The sequence below is a fragment of the Ovis aries genome, chromosome 7 (assembly GCF_016772045.2).
Source record: "Ovis aries strain OAR_USU_Benz2616 breed Rambouillet chromosome 7, ARS-UI_Ramb_v3.0, whole genome shotgun sequence".
Lineage (NCBI taxonomy): Eukaryota > Metazoa > Chordata > Mammalia > Artiodactyla > Bovidae > Ovis > Ovis aries.
This window is the reverse complement of record NC_056060.1, coordinates 35,297,406-35,314,495: the sequence shown is the minus strand read 5'-3', so window position 1 is coordinate 35,314,495 and position 17,090 is coordinate 35,297,406. Positions and strand designations below refer to the sequence as shown.

At 37.3% G+C, this 17,090-nt stretch overlaps 1 protein-coding gene and 1 pseudogene across 39 annotated transcripts in view; one reads left to right on the top strand and one right to left on the bottom strand.

Annotated features, from left to right (window-relative positions):
* MGA (MAX dimerization protein MGA) overlaps window positions 1-17,090 on the bottom strand; it is a 150,445-nt gene that overhangs the window by 68,719 nt on the left and 64,636 nt on the right. For all 39 annotated transcript variants that reach the window (XM_060419077.1, XM_042253008.1, XM_060419079.1 and 36 more), the window contains one exon: window positions 372-1,314. In XM_060419077.1, the coding sequence (XP_060275060.1) occupies window positions 372-1,314 (943 nt within the window). The remainder of the gene's footprint in view (window positions 1-371; window positions 1,315-17,090) is intronic.
* On the top strand, window positions 11,001-11,461 carry LOC106991249 (large ribosomal subunit protein eL21-like; annotated as a pseudogene).

The window sequence follows — 17,090 nt, the reverse complement described above, 5'->3', positions numbered from 1 at the left end:
TCTCTTATGTCTCCTGCATCGGCAGATAGGTTCTTTACCACTATCTCCACCTGGGAAGCCCCTGTTTAATTAAGATAGATTACTCAGCAATTAACAAAGAGGGAGGAAAAGAACAGGCAGAGAGAATTCAACCTCTGTGTAGTCAATTTACAAAGACTAGGTTTCTCTAAAAATCTAAAAGAAAAATAATCTAGTTGAAGCGTTGGATTAATACTGCTAACCCAATATTTCAGATACTCCCCTTCCCATGCACACAACCTCATATAATGGATGCATTCACAGTAACTACATTCTAAGATAACTAGCAGCTAGTATACAATTCAATGGTGATTATTTGGCCTTAGAAAGAAAGCTGAAAATGACAATCTTACCTTTGATTCAAAGGAAACAAAGAGAACACCATCTACATCTTCCAGGTCAGGTTTCACATCTGGAAAGGTACTCCCAGGGCCTGTAGGAGTGTTCTTCGTAGAAGTTAAAGATCTTCCTGTGTTTTTAGGCGGCCGCCCTGCCTTAGACAGTTTCAGTTTTCGTGGCCTTCCTCTTTTTCCAGGGACATTTGGAGGGGCATTCTGATTAGCATTCACAGTCCTAGGAGCCGCTGAAATCTTAAGCATAGTTTTCTTTCTGCCCAAGTCCTCTTTTCCTAAAAACGAGTCCTCAACTGAACTCTTTGAACCATCAAGTAGTTTTTCTGTGTTAACAATGTCAGATATATCAGGGTATTTCCACTGAGCTTCTTTAAGTGAGGGATATTTTTGTACTACTCTGATATCTGGTGAATGTCTTCCAAGATCATTTTCTGATTCTCTGCCTAAGCAGAAGCCAGTCTCATTAGAATTTTCAATGTACGCAGGCAAATAGTCTAATTCTGTCAACAGAGAAGATCTATCCTTCCGAGATGTGCAAAGCATGTTGTCAGGGAGCTCAGAAACCTTCACTGTGCTTTTGGTGACAGCACAGGGCTCCAGATAGACTACTGGCATCTTTCCAGCATCTAATTTGAACATTTTCGCTTTAGCAACACCTGATGGGCTATTTGGTTGCCATTTAGAAGATGGATGGTCAGCTTCTAGGTTATCAGCTTTATTGTGCCTTTTCAACTGTTTCTCTAGTATAGGATCATCATCACTGTTTGAGTATACATCTGTTTCCTCATCTGTCTCTTCCTGTTTCACAGTGACCCCTTCTGGGCACTCACCAAGTTCATATTCATAATCATCCAAAGGCTCTTCTTTAATGACAACATTGAAGTTTTCATTTGGGCTTAATGGTGACGTTACATGGGAGCCATCTTCAAAACTGTTGCCAAGGCTGGAGAGAGAGGGTAGGGAGGGTTAAAAAGGACAGAATTATCCATAAATAAGACTCAAGAAGGGAAAGGTAGAAAAAGAGATTGTTGAAAACCAAGTAAAATCACATCAGATTTCAAGAGCCATTCATTAAAAAAAAAAAAAAAACAACAGCACTCTGTATAACATAACAAGCTTCTCAATGGTTTACCAACATCACACTTTTACATATTCCATCAATTTCTCATGAAAAATTTATAAAACAAAGGGTAAAGTTTTAACAAGTAACTCTCATGACTAAATCAAAAAGCAAGATATGTTGTAACAGTTATTTTTCTAATAGTATTCTTCATCGCTTCTCAGCCTTTTGGCTAAGATCAAACCTAACTACTCTTCAAATGAATTCAATTTTGAAAGTTAGCTGGCACTGATACAAAATCAAACTCTCGAAATCTACAGACTAATAAACAACTGCCAATAAAAGCAAACAAATGTCCATTATGATTAAAAATTTAAATAAACATCAGAAAGGGCCTTTCAAACAGCTCATTGATTTTTTAATTGAGATAAAATTCATACAACATAAAACATAACATTTTAACCACTTTAAAATGTAGTAGCTACTAGTTTTCCCACTGCAGTCACAAAGTTGCTGCCAGGTGATTTTTCAAATTGAAAATTGAAAAAGTCACTTTCAATGTAAAGAACCCAGCATTAGTTCTTCCAAAATCAATGGGTAGAACGGAGGTAGATGAAGGCAAAGACATATAATCGGTCTAGATTTCAGTGTTTATAATTCATCAAAATTCAAATCAACTTTCTAGTTTCCCACTTTGCCTAATTCATCACTGAAAGCATATAAACTATACCAATGTACCTTGAGAACATGTTAGCATGACTCACTAACCCAATTAAAGTCACTTTATCTGTATAACTTTCATTTACCTCAAACACACAAAAGCAACAACTAAATCAATGTACCCCTTGAAAAACCGACTTGAGGTCTTGGCCTCACTCAAAAATTCTTCAAAAAAGGACTTCCAGTTAGAATATAGAAGTTCACAAAGAACATACAGTGACAAAACACTAAATTTAAAATTCTATTCTTTCTTTAAAGCCACTGAATACCTCTGGGTACAAAGTAAGTCTAAATCAACTGAATTCCAGATAGGGACCAGCCATCTCTACGTGACCACAGACTACTAGTGCTTGCAACCCTGCATGGCATCTACATTGGCTGAAGTACAAATGTAGACAGAAAAAGGATGCTATAGGCAAAGAATCTTTGCTGGAACACAGAGAAACCAAACTTTTAATGCCTGAGTATGGGCAAACCAAAACCTGCCCTCAACAGAAAACAAGTCTTGCTACCATCAATTATCCTCCATCGGACTTCTGCAGAATTCCCAGTGATGCAGAAACTTGGCCTGAAAATGGAAACTTAGCGTCACAGCGCTTAAGATTCCAGGGCCCTATCTGAAAGAAGAGCTCGATCCTACCCTTAAAACTGAGGCGAGCTAAAATTATTAAAGTAAATCATTCAGAAACTGAAGTGAGTGGAAATTTATTAAAGTAAATCATCTTGACTTGTGGTCCCCAACCTTTTTGGCACCAGGGACCTGTTTCATGAAGACAATTTTTCTGGTCCATGGCTCAGGGATCTAAACTGAAGGATAGAGAAAAAAGCAAAATGTGTCAGAGACCTGTGGAACACATCTGATGATCTAACATATTGGTAGCAGCACTTCCAAAATGGCAGGAGAAAGAAAGGAGAAACATTTGAAGAGAAACTGAACAAAAGTATTCCCAAAGGGAAAGATTTTCACCCACAGATCCAAGAAGCTCAGCAACATCAAAGAAAAAAGTCATACCTAGGCACATAAAGATCAGGCAGCTGAAAAAAGACGAAGAGAAAAACCTTACAAGCAGGGAAGGAAAAAAGAACAGACCAGAAGAAAAAGGATGGTAACAGCAGACTGACTACTTGTGGGAAACCACGTAAAACAGAAGACAAGGGGATGACACCCATCGTAAAGCATTTAAAGGATCGATGCAATGTTGCAGGTTTAAAAGACGCCTTCAAAGCTAAAGCCATTTTCAGACATCTGGAAGGATTCACACGTCACAAAAAATACTACCTCCTTAGACCAAAACAACACAAGGATATTAGTTTTCACCACTTCTAATTATGTAATTTTATACTAGAGGTTCAGGCTTTCCTGGTGGCTCAATGGTAAAGAATCCACCTGCAATGCAGGAGACCTGGTTTCAATCCCTGGGTCTGAAAGATCCCCTGGAGAAGGGAATGGCACCTGGCACCCCACTCCAGCATTCTTGTCTGGGAAATACCATGGACAGAGGAGTGAGTTACAGCCTGGTGAGTCCACAGGGTCACAAGAGTAGGACACAACTTAGCAACTCAAGCACCACCACCATAGTAGAGGTTCCGCCAGGGCAATCAGGCAAGAAAAAGAAATAAAAGACATCCAAACTGAAAAAGAAGTTAAAAAAAAAACCTCTATTTGTGGATGACATGATCTTGTACACAGTCACACCCAGTATCTCAGGAAGACTGGTTCCAGAACTCCCCACAGATACTCAACTCTGGATATAAAACAGAAAATCCTAAGAAATACACACACACACACACACACACACACACACAACTAAGGGAATAAACGAGTTTGACAAGATCACAGGATCCAAGATCAACACACGCCAAAATAATTGTATTTCTACACACTAGGAACAAACATCAAAAATGAAACTGAGAAGACAACCCTATTTACAATAGAGCAACAAGAATAAACTACTTAATAAACTGAACCAAAGCACTGTAAGACTCGTATACAGAAAACTACAAAACTGTTGGGGGAAAAAAACAGAATTAAAGCCAGCCTTTAAAAAAAGGATAAATACTCCACAGTTACATACTCAGACAACCTAGTATTGGTGAGACAGCAATACTCCCCAAAAGTGAAATGCAGATTCAACACAATCCCTATCAACACCCCACCTGGGATTTTTGTAAAACAGACAAGCTGATCTTATATAATTCACATGGGCAAGAGAGAGACTGGTGGCTGCAAATGGTTGGGTGGGGTGGAACAGTAGACGAAGAAAAATGGGGACTGGTCAGTCAAGGACACAGGGTTTCTTTCTTTGCTGTGATGAAAGGTTCTTACAATGACTCTAGTCATGGCTATACAATTTTGCAAATATATAAAAGTCACTGAACTTAACACTTTTAAAGGGTGAATTATATAGCAGTGAATTACATCTTCTTTTTTTTTTAAACCAAGTTTAAAAAAAATACTAAAGGAAGTTCTTCAGACTGATAGGAAATGAACTAGTATGAAAATGAATCCAGGAATGAATGAAAAGATCCAGAAAAAATAAACATGTCACTAAAGATAAAAGACTATTTTTCCTACATTTATTTAAATGACTATTGTTGAAAACAAATAAAGTAACAATATTTGGGGGAGAACGTTATAACATATAAATAAGGACATGAACAACAAGGATATTAGCTGGTCATGAACTGTTATAATATTAATCTGATTCTACTTGATAAATTAAAAATGCACATACTTATCTCCATAACCACTGCTACAGAATGCACTGTGTCCCCTCCCAAATTCATAAACTGAAGCCCTAACCCCCAAGTGACTATACACAGAGATAGAGTCTTGAGGAAGTAATTAAGGTTAACTGAAGTCATAAAGGTCACCTCTCTCTTTTCTACATGAGGACAAAGCTAGAAAGCAGCTGTCTACAGGTCAGGATAAGAGATCCCAACAAAACTGAACTTTATAAAAACCATTACTTGGACTTTCTAGACTCCAGAAACATGAGAAAATAAATTTTCATTGTTTAAGTCACTCAGTCTATGGTATTTTATTATGTCAACCTAAGCAGGCTGATATAAACACTAAAAAAAAACAAAACAAAAAACCAAAGGCCTAGCTAAAAAAACCAACAGGCCACATGGGTGGAATTTTTTTAATTCAATCTAAATGAAAACAGGGGAAGATAATCAAAGAAGAGATGACAGAAAATACCAAGACGAAATGCTGTGCACAGACAAATTTTTCAAAAAATCAGTATCTTGGGGATTGATAAACTGTTTACAAAGGGCTTCCCTGATGGCTCCCACGGTAAAGCATCTGCCTGCAATGCGGGAGACCCAGGTTTGATTCCTGGGTTGGGAAGGTCCCCTGGAGAAGGAAATGGCAATCCACTCCAGCACTCTTGCCTGGAAAATCCCATGGATGGAGGAGCCTGACAGGGGTCGCAAAGAGTAGGACACGACTGAGCAACTTCACTTTCACTTTCACTTTACAAAGGGCTAGATGTAAAAATTTTAGTCTCTGAAGTCTGTACAACCTTTACTCAACTCTACCGCCACAGCATAAAAGAACCCACAGACAATACATAAAAAAGTGAATATAGTTGTGTCCCAACAAATAGACACTGAAATTGGACTTTTACATAATCTTCACACGACAAATATTACTCTTATTTGTTTTTCCCTCAAAATCATTAAAAAATATAATAACCATATTTTTAGTTTGCATGCCATAACACCACCACCAAAAAAATGGCAGGCTAGGTGTCGTCCACAGATCTTAAGTCTGCCAATCACTGAACTGAAGTAGGCAAATTAAGACAAAAGCAAGGGAACTCCCTGGTGGTCCAGTGGCTAAGACTCCAGACTTCCAATGCAGGGGGGCTTGGTTCAATCCCTACTCAGGGAACTAGATCCTGCATGCCACAACTAAGACCCAGAGCAGTCAAATAAATAAATAAAAACAAAAGCAAGCAGAAAGAAGGAGCAAGTGCTAAGAGGAAAAAGTTCAATGAAATAGAGAACAGAGAAATTGAATTTATGAGCTGAAACCTGCCGACAAAGAAAAACTCCTTGGCTTCCCTCAAGTCTAGCAAACACATGGTGAAAAACTTCCAATCTTGCACAAACTCAGAAAATACCAGAGGCTTCAACACTTTACAACTTTGAAGAAAACAAATCCCTGAATCCAAAGTATCAGAAATAAAAATATCCTTCATGAATTCAGAGGAAAATCCTTAGTGAAATATTGGTAAATTGAATCCAACACTAAAAACTATGTTCTTTAAACCAAGTAGTATTTATCCCAGGAATGCAAAGATGTTAGAACACTTCTAGTCCTCATTCCCACACAGCCCCCACCCCACCATTAAAAAAAAATAGTAACTATCCATATTAACAAAAAACAGGGAGAGAAAAAACAAAATCTCAATGGATACAAGAAAGTCATCTGATAAATATTCAACATTCATTCTTAACACTTAAGAAATTAGGACTGGAAGGAAACCTCTCAATGTGATACAAAGTGTTACAAAAACAGCTAAAGCCAACATGACAACAGAAATTAACAAATACTGAATGATTTTCTTTAAAATCAGGAGACATGAATGGCCATTCTCAAAATTCAGTTTCAATAGAGTACTGGAAGTTAAACTGCGCAGTAAGTAAGGAAGAAAGAGAATAGTAATAAAGACTGTAAAGGAAGAAGTAAAGCTAACTTTGTTCACAGACATCGTAATTGTGTGTGCAGAAGATCCTAAACACTACAAGCCAATAAGTGAACTCAGCAAGGGCATCAAATACAAGACCAAGGTACAAAAATCAACTGCATTTCTACATACTATGGTAGTTTTGAAGTTTTCACTAGGGAACACTTATTACAGTGTCATCAAGACTGTATACTATTGGCAAAAGAACAGACCAAAAAGTGGAATAATAACAGTCCAAAAATAGACTCACTCATATATATAGTCACCTCATTTTCCAAGGCACCAGTGCGTTTTAATGAGGAATATTTTCAATATGTTGGAACACACAGGTATCTGCATGGAAAAATATGAGTCTTGACCCCCAACTTCACGCCATACACAAAAAGTAAGCCAAGATAGGTTAGAGTTAAACGTAAAAGCTAGAATAGCTTCCCCCTTTCAAAATTTTCACTTAACTGGAGAAAACAGCTATTTCTTTATCTGTTTTTGTTTTTTAATGGCTTTATTACATAAGTTACATAACATAAATCCCACCCATTTTATGTGACAACTCACTTATTTTTACTAAATTTACAGTTTTGCCATCACCACAATCCCATTTACTATTTTTTTATTTTTTGACCACACTGCACAGCTTGTGGGATCTTAGCTCCCCAAACAGGGATTGAACTCAGGCCCTCAGAGGTGGAAGCAAGGAGTCCTAACCACGCAACTGCCAGGGAATTCCCTATTTTACCTGTTTTTAAAGGTCAGGCAAACCATTATGTCTCTCTTTTGCCCTTTCCCTTTTAATCTCAGTTTTTATGTATATTTATATATACTAATGTCATTCTCTATCAAGTAATTTAGGATTCACACTTAATGACAGTTCTTTCATTATCTTCATATTTCACAGAATGAACTTCCAACATGCAGTAAATAATCTTTTTTTCATTTAGCCATATGACTTCAATTATGCTTGCAGTAACTAAGAACCTTGTGAAGCTAAATCTTGGCTGCTACCAAAATAATTGCTTTCACTTCGTCCCAGAATATTAAATCTGGTAAATTACAGAAGTTGTCAGGAAGAATCTCTCCTTATCTTCCAACAAAACCTTTATAAATAAAGCATGAATTTTTTCCTTGGCAGAAGGATTTTTGTACACAACCCTGAAGTTTCATACTTCTAAGAAGGTGCTATACAAAAAATTTGCTACAAGATTATCTAATCAAAAATACAGCAAAATAACTGATTTGTACACATCAATTAATCTAAAGAATTACTTTTTTATTGGCATATACAATCAATCTAACAAATAAATATGATGTATACCAGCCATTCTGAAACACACTAAAAAAGCTTTTTAGTGCTATGGATAAACTCATTCAGGCAACACTTACTTAGCTCCTATAATGTGCCAGATGCATTTTGTGGGGTGCAAGGATTTACCAAAATAAATAAAGCACAGTCCACACATTCAAGGAATTCATAAATCAATGCACAAGACAGACAAATAGACAATATTATGTCATTTAACTTAATCGATACTAAGACATATAAAGGTGCACATTAGATAAACCCATCAGATAACGCCTCCCATGAAACTGGTAATTAGAGTAACAGGAAAAAGAAAACCATTGGAAAAGGGAATGTAGAGTGGAAAACAAAAGAGCTCCTGGAAACTGAAATATGATATTTACAATAAAAACATCAGTAAGTTACAAGCTAAATCAAGGAAATCTCATGTAATACAGAGGAAAAAGATAAAACACTGACTATATAAGATAATCAATATGTCAACTATCAAGGTTTTTTTTTTTTAAAGAAAAACATGAAAGTGAAAACATTTTCAGAGAAATATACTTCAATGTACCTAGGACCAAAGAACATGAATTTCTTGTTTTGGAAAAAAAAATGTTTTCTCACAATGAGAAGAACCACACCAATACAGAGGCTCATCATTGTGAAATTTCATAATATGAGAGATCAACAAAAGATCTTAAAAGCCTCCAAACCACCAGGAATCAAACTTCTCAACAGGAAACTGGAACCTGAAAACACATTTTCAGCAAAGAACTCTACCTTCAACCAAAATACTTATAAAGTATGAGGGCATAAGAAAGCTATTAAAAATACTAATAAAGCTATTATTCAACACATAAAAAGTAAATTGTTGAGCGGTAGATTACTACCTTCCTCCAAAGCGATTTTATTTAAACATTCTAAAATTTCTACATCCCATATATCCTTTCTGAGGAAATTATGAAAATGCACTAGAAAAAGTGAAAATTAAAACCAAAATGCTCCCACTTTCACCATGCCTATTTAACATAGTGCGGCAAGTTGTAACTAAAACAATTAGATAAGAAAAAAATAATATCAATTCAAACTGGGAAAGAAAAAGTAAAGGTATCTCTATTTCAGATGACATGATCTTATATGCAGAAAATTCTAAATAATACACGCACACACACACACAAAGTTAACAAATTCAGCAAGAATATAGGATACAAAATCAATATAAAGGGCCAGCTATATTTCCATACATTGTACAATACACAACATACATGAAATATGCAATTTTCTTTTTGAAAACAAAATCAGGATGAAAATGAAGAGCTGATTCTTTGAAAGATAAACCATATCAACAAACCCTTAGCCAGACTCATCAAGAAAAAGAGAGGATCCAAAAAAAAATAAGAGACGTAATACCTGACACTAGAGAAATATAAAGGACCATAAAGAGATTACATAACACAATTATATGGCAATAAAATGGGCAACCTAGGAGAACTGGATAATCTCCTAGAAATAATCACCTAGTACAACCTCCCAAGACTGAATCAGGAAGAAATACAAAATATAAACAGAGACCAATTACAGTTAAGTCCCCTATATATAAACCAGTTCTGTTCTAAGAGCATGTTCATAAGTCCAATTCATTCAACAAAACTAGCCTAGGTATCCAACTAACACAACTGGCTGTATAGTACTGTACCGTAATAGGTTTATAATATTTTTCATGTCCCATCACTTCACAGCAAATAGATGGGGAAACAATGGAAACAGTGACAGACTTTATTTTCTTGAGCTCCAAAATCACTGCAGATGGTGATTGCAGCCATGAAGTCAAAAGATGCTTGCTCTTTGGAAAAAAAGCAATGACAAACCTAGACAGCATATTCAAAAGCAGAGACATTCCTTTGCCGACAAAGATCCGTCTAATCAAAACTATGGTTTTCCCAGTAGTCATGTATGGATGTGAGAGTTGGACTATAAAGAAAGTTGAGGGCCAAAGAATTGATGCTTTTGAACTGTGGTGTTGGAGAAGACTCTTGAGAGTCCTCTGAACTGCAAGGAGATCCAACCAGTCCATTCTAAAGGAGATCAGTCCTGGGTGTTCACTGGAAGGACTGATGCTAAAGCTGAAACTCCAGTACTTTGGACACCTCATGTGAAGAGTTGACTCACTGGAAAAGATCCTGATGCTGGAGGGATTGGGGGTAGGAGGAGAAAGGGATGACAGAGGATGAGATGGCTGGATGGCATCACCGACTCGATGGACGTGAGTTTGGGTGAACTCCGGGAGTTGGTGATGGACAGGGAGGCCTGGCGTGCTGCAATTCATGAGGTCACAAAGAGTGGGACAAGACTGAGTGACTGAATTGAACTGAACAGTAAAACAGCTGGCATACAGGGGCTAGCATCGAGTAAACAGGCAAGAAGAGTTATTGACTAGAGGAGGGAAGGAGGTGTAAGATGGTAGAGCTGAAAGATTTTCAGCAATAGAAGATGGAGGGTAAGCTGCAACTTCACTCACATCAGATACTGAGAGAATACACATTTGCATTTTTGAAAGTTTACAACTTACTGGTTTGTATGTAGGGGACTTACTGTACCAATGATAAAACTGAATCAGTAATTTAGAAGACTCCCAAGAAATTAAAGTCCACGACCAGATGGCTTCACGGGTGAATCCTACCAAATTAACAATTAACAACTATTTTTCTCAAAACATTCCAAAACATCTATGAGCAAAGAATGCGTCTGAACTTCTACTACATCAGCATTACCCTGATACCAAAATCAAAGACATCACCACCTCCAAAAAATAAAAAAATACTACAGACCGCTTTTCGGCCAGAATCACCATCTTCCAGTAATTCGCCAAAATGACCAACACAAAGGGGACGAGGAGGGGCACCCGCAACATGTTCTCTACGTCTTTTAGAAAACACGGAACTGTTCCTTCGGCCACATACATGCGAATCTACGAGAAGGTAGATATCAAGGGAATGGGTACTGTTCAAAATGGAATGCCCCACAAATGTTACCATGGCAAAACTGGGAGATCTACAATGTTACTCAGCATGGTGTTGGCATCATTGTAAACAAACAAGTTAAGGGCCAGATTCTTGCCAAGAGAATTAATGTGCATATTGAGCATATTAAGCACTCTAAGAGCCGAGACAGTTTCCTGAAACATGTGAAGGAAAATGATCAGAAAAAGAAGGAAGCCAAAGGAAAACAGACTTGGGTTCAGCTGAAGCGCTAGCCTGCTCCACCCAGGGAAGCACACTTCGTGAGGACCAATGGAAAGGAACCCTAAGTGTTGGAGCCCATGGCCTGATAGGTGTAAAAATAAAGACCTGGACTGTAAAAAAGAAAAAACTACAGACCAGTATCACTTATGAACATAAATGAAAAAGTCCTCAACAAAATATGAGCAAAACATATTCATCAATACATTAAATGAATAAGCCTTGATAAAGTGGGAATTTATCCCAGAGATGCAAAGATGGTTCAATATCTACAAATCAATCTGGCAATACCATGTTAGCAAACTGAAGAAAAAAAAAATCACATCATCTCAATAAATGCAGAAAAAGCTTTTGACAAAATTCAAATTCCACTTATCATAAAACCTATCAACAAAGTAAGTATACAAGGAACATAACTCAACATAATAAAGCCCATTATGACAAATACATCATACTCAATGGTGAAAAGCTGAAAGCACTGCCTGTAAGATTAGGAACAAGACAAGATGCCTGCTCTCAGCACATTCCCGTCTGATTCCTTTGGCTAGGACTTCCAATATTAACTGAATAAAAGAAGGAAAAAAGAGACAGAGTAGGAAGTAAAACTCACTGTTTGCAGGTGACATACTACTGCTATATACAGAAAACCCAAAAGACACCAACAAAAACCTACTAGAACAAATGAATGATTCTGTTAAGCTACAGGATACAAAATTAAAACACAGAAATCTGTTGCACTTCTATACACTAACAACAAGCTATCAGAAAGAGAAACTAAGGAATCAATCTCATTTACAACTGCATCAAAAAGAAATAAGATACCCAGGAATAAATCTAGGAAGTAAAAGATCTCTACTCAGAAAACTGTAAGACAATGATGAAAATAACTGAGACAACAAGAGATGAAAATATATACTGTGCTCAGACTGGAAGAATTAATATTGTTAAAATGACTATACTATCCAAGATAATCTACAGATTAAGTGCAATCCCTACCAAAATACCAATGGCATTTTTCACAGAACCTAAACAAACTACTCTAAATTTGTATGAAAATCCAAAACAGCCTAACTACCCAAAACAACACTGAGAAAGAAGAACAAACTAGAGGTACCATGCTCTCTGATTTCAAACAGACTACAAAGCTATAGTCACCAAAATAATACTTGCACAAAAGTAGACACAGATGGATGAAACAGAATAGCCCAGAAATGAACCCACATTTACATCGGCATTTAATCTACAACATAGGAGAAATGAATATACAATGAGGAAAAGACAGCCTTCTCAATAAATAGTGTTACGAAAACTGGACAGTTACATGCAAAAAAATAAAACTGGACTTTTTCATATGATATACAAAAATAAACTCAAAAGTGGATTGAAGACTTAAAAGTAAGACTTGACATCATAAAACTCCTAGAAGAAAATGTAAGTAGCATTAACAATGTTTTTATCAGTCTTAGCAATATTTTGAATATGTCTCCTAAGGCAAGGAAAACAAAAACAGACAAATGGGAATAACCAAACTAAAAGGCTTGTCCACAAGGAAGGAAAACACCAACAAAAGACAAGACTGCCTACTGAATGAAGATATATGCAAACAATTATTTAACAAAGTGTTAATATACAAAATGTATAAAAATCCATTTAACTCAACATCAAAAAAACAATCTTATCATGAAATGGACGGAGAACCTAAACAGACATTTCTCCAGAAAAGACATACAAATGGGCAACAGGTACATGAAAAGATGCTCAACATCATTCATCACCAAGGAAATGCAAATCAAAACCATAATGAGGACTTCTCTGTTGGTCCAGTGGTTAAGAATCTACTTGCCAATGCAGGGGACACAGGTTCAATCCCTGTTCCCAGAAGAGTCCACATGCCGCCGAACAGCTAAACCTATGTGCCACAACTACTGAGTTTGCGTGAGACAACTACTGAAGGCCCACGGGCCTTGGGCTCAAGCTCTGCAACAAGAGAAGACATAGCAATGAAAAGCCTGTGCACCACAACCAACGAGTAACCCCCACTCACTGTAACTAGAGAAAGCCCATGTACAGCAACAAAGACCCAGTGCAACCAGAAATAAATAAAACCACAATGAGCTAAGAGCTTCCCTCAAAGCTCAGGTGGTAAAGAATCTGCCTGCAATTAGGAGACCCAGGTTCAATTCCCAAGTTGTGAAGATCCCCAGGAGAAGACAATGGCAACCCATTCCAGTATTCTTGCCTGGAGAATCCCAAGGGCAGAGGAGCCTGGCAGGCTATAGTCCATGGGGTCGCAAGAGTCAGACACGACTTAGCGACTAAAAGAGCGAGAGAGACAATGAGCTATCACCTTACCTGTCAAAATAGTATTATCAAAAAGACAACAGATAATCAGTGCTGGAGAGAATGTGGCAAAAAGGGAACCTTCAGGCATTGTTGGTAGGTATGTAAGCTGGTGCAGCCACTATGGAAAACAGTATCGAGGTTCTTCATGAAATTAAAAATAAAACTGCCGTAGCAACTACCAAGCAATTCCACTTCTGGGTACTTTTTCAAAGAAACTAAAAACACTAATTCAAAAAGACAAATGCACATCTATGTTCACAGCAGAATTATTCACAATAACTAAGAAATGGAAACAATCTAAGTGTTCATCAATAGGTTAATGGATAAAAAAGATGATAGATGAATATTAGCCACACACACAAAAAAAAGAATGAAATCTTGCCATCTGCAACAACATGGATGGACGTAGAGGATATTGTGCTAAGTGAAAGAAGTCAGACGTAAAAAGACAAATATTTTATGATTTCACTTATACGTGGAATCTTAAAAAAAAGAAGAAATGAACAAAAATAACAAAATGGAAACAAGAGTCATAAATCTAGAGAACCAGATGGCTACCAGAGGAGGAGAAGTAAAGGTAATAAATGAAATAGGTAAGGAAAATTAAGAGGTACAAACTTCTAGTCACAAAGTAAATGAGTCACAGGAATAAAACGTACACTGCAGGAAATACTGCCAATAATAATGTAATATATATTAATACACTATTAATGCAATATATACAAATGTAAAATTACATTATGACAAATGATAACAGATTTATCATGGTGATCACTTTGTAATGTACACAAATACCAAATCACCCTATGCTACACACCAGAATGAACAGTACTGTAGGTCGATTATACTTCAGTAACACTCAGAAAAAGATATCAGATTTGTGGTTACTGGGGGCAGGGGAATGGGAAACTGGATGATGGCGGTGGAAAGGTGTAAACTTCCAATATAAAATAAGTAAGTACTAGGTTTATAATGCACAACATGATTGATATAATTAACACTGCTGCTGCTGTTGCTGCTAAGTAGCTTCAGTCATGTCCGACTCTGTGCAACCCCATGGACGGCAGCCCACCTGGCTCCTCTGTCCACAGGATTCTCTAGGCAAGAGTACTGGACTGGGTTGCCATTTCCTTCTCCAAATTAACATTGCTATAAGTTATATATTAGTCACTGAGAGAGTAAATCCTAAGAGTTCTCACCACAAGCCCTGCCTCAAAATAATCTCCGCTCCCAAACCAAGCATCTGAAGACAAAGTCTGCATTTTACCTAAAAACCATTTTCAGGTAGAAGACAATGCTATTTCTTGAAGCATGCACATCAAGTTGTTTTTTTTTTTTTTTTCTCTTCAGTAACAGAGACATTTATGCATTCATAAATCTGAACCATTTTCTCAACTCTTAAGATCAGAATCTTAAGACTTAGATGGGGAAACAGTGACAGATTTTATTTTCTTGGGCTCCAAAATCATTGCTGATGGTGACTGCAGCCATGAACTTAAAAGATGCTTGCTCCTTGGATGAACTTTGCCTACAAAGGTCCACATAGTCAAAGCTATGGTTTTTCCAGTAGTCATGTACAGATGTGAGAGCTGGACAATAAAAAAGGCTGAACACCAAAGAACTGATGCCTTTGAACTGTGGTGCTAGAGAATACTCTTTAGAGTCCCTTAAACAGCAAGGAGATCAAACCAGTCAATCCTAAAGGACATCAGTCCTGAATATTCTTTGGAAGGACTGATACTGAAGCTGAAGCTCCAATACTTTGTTCACATGATGTGAAGAACTGACTCACTGGAAAAAGACCCTAATGCTGGGAAAGGTTGAAGGCAAGAGGAAAAGGGGATGACAGAGGATGAGATGGTTAGATGGCATCACTGACTCAGTGGACATGAGTTTGAGCAAACTCCAAGAGATGGAAATACAGGCAAGCCTGGCATGCTGCAGTCCATGGGGTCGCCAAGAGTTGGACACAAAAGAGCAACTGAACAACACATGACACCAAGAACTACTGTCTGTAAGAAATACACGACTCCTTCAGCTAACAAACTCCTTCTCACCTCAGCCTCCAAAGCAATCTTAAAAGTAAATTCTCTATCACCCAAGGATAGATTAAACTGCTTTTGGATAATGAGGGTGAAAATAGTGGTGCTGCCATAAAACTCCTAGAAGAAAACACAGGCATTACATTCTCTGACATAAATCCTATCAGTGTTTTATTATGTCAGTTTAAAGCAATACAAATAAAAGCAAAAATAAACAAATGGGACCTTTGTTTATTAACTTAAAAGCTTTTGTACAGCAAAGGAAACTATAAATAAAATGAAAAGACAAATACAGAAAATATTTGTAAGTGATGTGACCTAAAAGGGCTTAATTTCCAACACATACAAACAGCTCATACAACTCAGTAACAAAAACAAGCAACCCATTCGAAAGACAGGCAGTAGATCTAAATAGACATTTCTCCAAAGAAAACATACAGATGGCCAAGAGGGACATGAAAAGATACTCAGCATCACTAATTATTAGAGAAATGCAAATCAAACCACAGTGAGCTACCACCTTACACTGGTCAGAATAGCCATCAATAAAAGGTCTACAAACAACAAATGCTGGAAAGAATGAGGGAGAAAAGAGAACCCTCCTATCCTATTGGTGGGAATGTAAATTAGTGCAGCCACTATGAAAACCGAGATGGAGGTTCCCCCAAAAAGCTAAAAACAGAGTTGCCATAAGATCCAGCAATCCCACTCCTGAGTATATATCTATACAAAACTATAATCCAGAAAGATACATGCACCCTAAGATCATCATAGTAGCACTATTCATAATAGCCAAGATATGGAAACAATCTAAACATCAAATGACAGATGAATGGATAAAGAAAATGTGGTACATATATACAATGGAACACACACACACACACACACACACACACACACACACACTCAGCCATTAAAAAAAAGAACAATAATGCCATCAGTCGCAACATGAATGGACCTAGAGATTACCACACTAAGTGAAGTCAGAAAGAGAAAGACAAATACCATAAGATATTACTTATATTAAGGAATCTAAAATATGATTGGGCTTCCCTGGTGGCTCAGCTGGTAAAGAATCCACCTGCAATGTGGGGAGACCTGGGTTCGATCCCCAGGTTGGGAAGATCCCCTGGAGAAGGGAAAGGCTACCCACTCCAGTATTCTGGCCTGGAGAATTCCATGGACTATGCAGTGCATGGGGTCACAAAGAGTCAGACACGACTGAGTGACTTTCACTTTCATGTTCACATGAGGAATCTAAAATAGGACACAAATGAACTTATTCACAAAGCAGACTTACAGACATATAAAACAGACTGTAGTTGCCAAGGGG